Source organism: Aegilops tauschii, chromosome 2, assembly GCF_002575655.3.
Source record: "Aegilops tauschii subsp. strangulata cultivar AL8/78 chromosome 2, Aet v6.0, whole genome shotgun sequence".
Lineage (NCBI taxonomy): Eukaryota > Viridiplantae > Streptophyta > Magnoliopsida > Poales > Poaceae > Aegilops > Aegilops tauschii.
Window position 1 is genome coordinate 16,665,122 of NC_053036.3, and position 4,497 is coordinate 16,669,618.

A 4,497-nucleotide genomic window follows, 5' to 3' on the forward strand; every position below is an offset into this window, starting at 1 on the left:
TCAGTGCAGCATAGCTGTACGTGTAGGTATACGTGTCTGCGTGCGCCCATGCATAGTCCGCGCGGCGGCCCGAGGCGAGATGAGCCTGTGCGGTGGCGGCTTCATGCGCTCGATCTTCTCGAGCGCCGCGACGACCTCGGCCATGGAGGGACGGTTCTTGGGGTCGCCGGCGAGGCAGCTCATGGTGAGCTGCGCGGCTCGCAGGGCGGCCCTCGGCGTGTACTGCCCTTCCAGGTGCGGATCTACCAGCTGCGGCAGCCTCCGGCGGTCCGCCAGGTACGGCTTGGCCCAGTTCACGAGGTTGAGCTGCGGTGCCGGCCGGGCCGTGTCGAGCGCGCGCAGACCGGTGAGCATCTCCAGCAGCACCACGCCGAACCCGTAGACGTCGCTCTTCACGTACAGGTGACCTGCACATGCACTGGGTTTTGAAGGGAAAAAATACAAAATAGCATCGTCTTTTAAATTATGCTGTGAGTATGCTATAGCGTGCTATTAGCAAGACATTGTACACTAATTTGTTTAGTGAGATAATTCTTTGCACACTATAGCATGCTATTAATGAAGCTATAGCAGGCTATTTTTTATTTTGAGCGAGTGAGAGTGGTACGGCACCTGTGGAAACGTACTCTGGTGCAGCGTAGCCGTAAGTGCCCATGATGCGGGTGGTGACATGGCTGTCGCCGTCGGCCGGGCCGTTCCTGACGAGGCCGAAGTCGGATATCTTGGCATGGTAGTGCTGCATGACGTACGCACCCAACGCACAACACGTACGTGCGTGGTCAGTTGATATATATATAGAGAGAGAGCAATGCTATTCTTACGTACTCGTTAGACAAAAATCTTACGTAGAAGGTGTGCATAGGAATAACATTTTTGTTGACTATATAGGCGATTGTACATTTTATATAGGGTTCATATATGCACGTGTACCGTGTCGAGGAGGATGTTGGAAGACTTGAAGTCTCGGTAGATGACATGCTTGTCCGACGAGTGCAAGAAGGCGAGGCCGCGTGCGGCGCCGATGGCGATCCGTAACCGTAGGGCCCATGAGATTGGATGGACGGAGCCGCCTTCTCCTACCAAGAAACATATATACCCTCTCAGTTTACCATCTCTTTCACTTTTCCCTCAAAGATGTGACCTTGGCACCACATCAAAGTTTGTTTTTGTTTGGTGCGTATAGACCATCCCACCACACTTACTAAGAATAGCCAATCTAAAGCGGCTGTCAAAAAGAGTCACAACTCCAATACACATGAAATCAAACAAGCGAAGTTACAAAGAAACAGACGTGCAAGACTAATAAAGTAGTTGCAGCAGGGGACTCACTTCTGAAGAGATGATTCTCCAAGCTCCCCTTGGCCATGAACTCGTAGACAAGCAAGAGCTCCCTCTCCTCCAAGCAGTACCCCAGCAGCCTCACCAGGTTCGGATGCGACATCCTCCCAAGGAAGTTCACCTCACACTACAAAATTATTAATAGTGTGCTTATCCATGTCTATTTTCTATATAGGGACTCCACTTCAACAGTTCAATGCTGATGTTGGTGTGTGCATGTGTATGCACCTGCCATTCTTCCAGGCCCTGGCTGCTCCCCGGTTTGAGCTTCTTGACGGCAATAACCATGGCGCTGCCAACGCTGCTGCTCATGGGGTTCATCGTCTTCTTGTCGACCCAGCCCTTGTAAACCCTCCCGAACCCGCCCTCACCCAGGACGGTGTCGGGCTTGAAGTTCCTCGTCGCGGCCTTGAGCTCGGCGAACGTGAAAATGCGCAGGTTGGGCACCTCCAGGATCATGCCCTCCTCCGGCTCCAGGAAAGCCGCCGATATGTTGCCAGCGCCATTAGTACTTCTGCTGGTGATGACGCTCATGGACGAGCCCTGGGATTGTCTGGCATTGGGTGCAGACATGCGTGGAAGACTGCGGCTTGCGGTTGCTACGCAAACAAGAGATCGAGACAGAGAAGAGAGAGCTGAATTAGCAAAAGGTGGCAAGCTGCTGCAACAACAAATAGGCTAGAAGTTCCATATGATTTTAATATACTACCCTTTCTCAAGACAATAAACAAACAGGTAAGCCTCTTGGGTTTATTGAAATTTCATAGGAATTTGGAAGGATTCAATTCCTTAAGTTCTTCTCTGCAATGTTTGTTTGGTCTGTAGCACAAGACTTTCTCGGTGATCTACTTTGATGCAGTTTTAAAGAAAAGAAAAATTAAATCAGAGACTAGCCTCATGGAATAATGATTTTGAATGATGACATGCACCTAATAATTGAAAATTATTGTGATTTTCCCTTGGCATCCACAAACAACTTATATTACATATTTCTAAATTTTAAATTTCTATAAGAGCTAACATGCATACTATAACTTCAGATTTCCATGCCTTTCCTGCTCCAAATCTTTTAAAATCACTTAGACCAAAGAGGATAAAAAAGACTACGCCGAAGTAATCAAGGCACAGACAAAACAAACCAAACATGATGTAATACACACAGTTCCGAATTATTCACTCTGTTCCACAATACTGTATTTTCCATAGTGGCCTTGTATAAGTAAATGGAGAGAGTATAAGAAACGATCTTATATTTAGGGAAAGAGGGAGTAGTTAATTAAGCAAGAAATGCATGTCCGGATGAAGAAGTGGTAGTAACTATTACCTTGGGGTTGGGGTTGTCTATATTGGCCCGGCGTGTTCACCCCTTCTAATTCGGTTTCCTCGGAGCCGAAGCAGTTCCCCATGGAATTAAAGCAACGGCAGAAAGCGCAGTGGATCTGATCTCTACCCAGAAACCACGTATATATGTTCTGATCTCTACCTGTAGAGACTGATGTCTTCTTCCACCTTAATTAGCTGGTGCTCCTCTTCTCTCTGCGTCGTCGTTCCTGGTAGTATATAAAACCTCCGCTCTCCTCCTGTGGAAAGGCGAAGCCCCTACGCGTTATGGAAGACCTTGCCAACATTGGCGCCGCCGTCTTGGGGATCTTGTTTGGGCGTACTACGTAGCATGGGCTAGCTGCTGCATGTGTGCTACAGAGGTGCTCCTTTGACCGCCAAACGTACGGCACGTCAATCTCTCTCATGTGCTTCCTTCCCGGCAATCGCAGGGTGGAAGGGGAGCAAGACTTTGGATTCGGTAAACAAAGGTGATTTTAGAGACGCTGGTAGAATCTCACCATACAAGGACATGTTAGTACGGGCTCTGGCTGAGTTAGGTAAATAAACGAGACTGGAACCGGACCTCACAAAATCCGGCCCCAAAACATCGGCGGAAGCACGCGGGCGCTTCCGTGGACATTGACCGGTTAGCACTCAAATGTTCTGTTCCGTTGTCGAATACCTCATTGTAAATCATCAAATTCAGACAATTATATACAATGTAAAACCTAGTCAAATCTTCCCCGTCGGCCGTCCTTGTTGTTCACTCAAAGTGAAGGTCCCGATCGCCGGCGACGTAGAATAAGACATGTGACACGGACTGACCCACATGCGACACTAGGCGCCGCCCTCTCCCATGTCCTACTCTTCCTCGTCGGAGCGTGTGGCCTCGGCGTCGCCGCTGGAGGTGAGATCGATGATGGACGTGGACGCACGATTCTTGTGGTTGCGATGCTAGGGGGTGCCGGTCACATGCCTTGGGCCACCAACCCGGCGGATCCAAGCGCCATTTGCGCAAACGCAATGGATTCCCGCTAGAACGAGTCCGTCCGCGGTCAAGCGCACTCCTCCCGGGAGTGGCAGAGAGACATGCAGACGCCCATATCCTCCTCGGGACCGCAACAAATATTTCCGACGTGCAGCTCGGCTAAAGCTCTTTCAACACTTATCAGAAACCGAGGTGGTGTTAGTCACCTTGAATGCAATGCGACGGGAAGATATCATGCTTAGGTGATACCATGATACGGGCTCCTGGGAGTCGTTCGATCTCATATCCGACTCCCGGGAACTCTTGAACATTTTGCAAAAAAGCCATCCGAGAGTCTCAAAATTGTGCATAGGTACAATAGCTCCTCAAATGCCGTCGGATCTCATATCCAACGGCCAAGAAGGTCGTATCACAGTATCACATAAATCTCGGTATCACCTGATATTTCCCCGCAACGCGACGCCGAGACTTGATTGCAGAAGTATGCTTTCGTTGAACTAGTTTCAAGACCGACGACCGAAGATAATGTGCACCTCGGATGAACCGAGGTGCGTCCAGACTTAAAGACCGGTTTAGAGGCTACTAAGGATGTCCCGGCTAAGGGGTCTCTCCTCATGTCGAATCCCAAGTTGAGGACCCCTTGTCGGTTTTGACCCGGGCCACATCAGGCGGCCCATGGTGTATAATTAGAAGGGTCCAGAAGATTTCACGTATACTCCAAGACTCTGGATTCGTGGAGGATTCTATCTCTCCGTATGTAGCCGATTATGATCTTGTAAACCTATGACCCACGGTACCTAAATAAACCGAGCGGCCTGGTGCGTAGACAACATAAGAAATCTCTAGGT

General features: G+C 49.5%; 1 protein-coding gene across 1 annotated transcript; it reads right to left on the bottom strand.

Annotated features, from left to right (window-relative positions):
- On the bottom strand, nucleotides 1–1,911 carry LOC109764579 (probable serine/threonine-protein kinase PIX13). The gene is made up of 5 exons (XM_020323384.1): nucleotides 1,567–1,911; nucleotides 1,330–1,465; nucleotides 931–1,076; nucleotides 613–736; nucleotides 1–407 (listed from the first exon to the last, which is right to left on the bottom strand). Exons 1-5 carry the CDS (start codon nucleotides 1,909–1,911, stop codon nucleotides 1–3), a joined length of 1,158 nt encoding a protein of 385 aa, XP_020178973.1.
- Nucleotides 1,912–4,497: the final 2,586 nt, after the last annotated feature.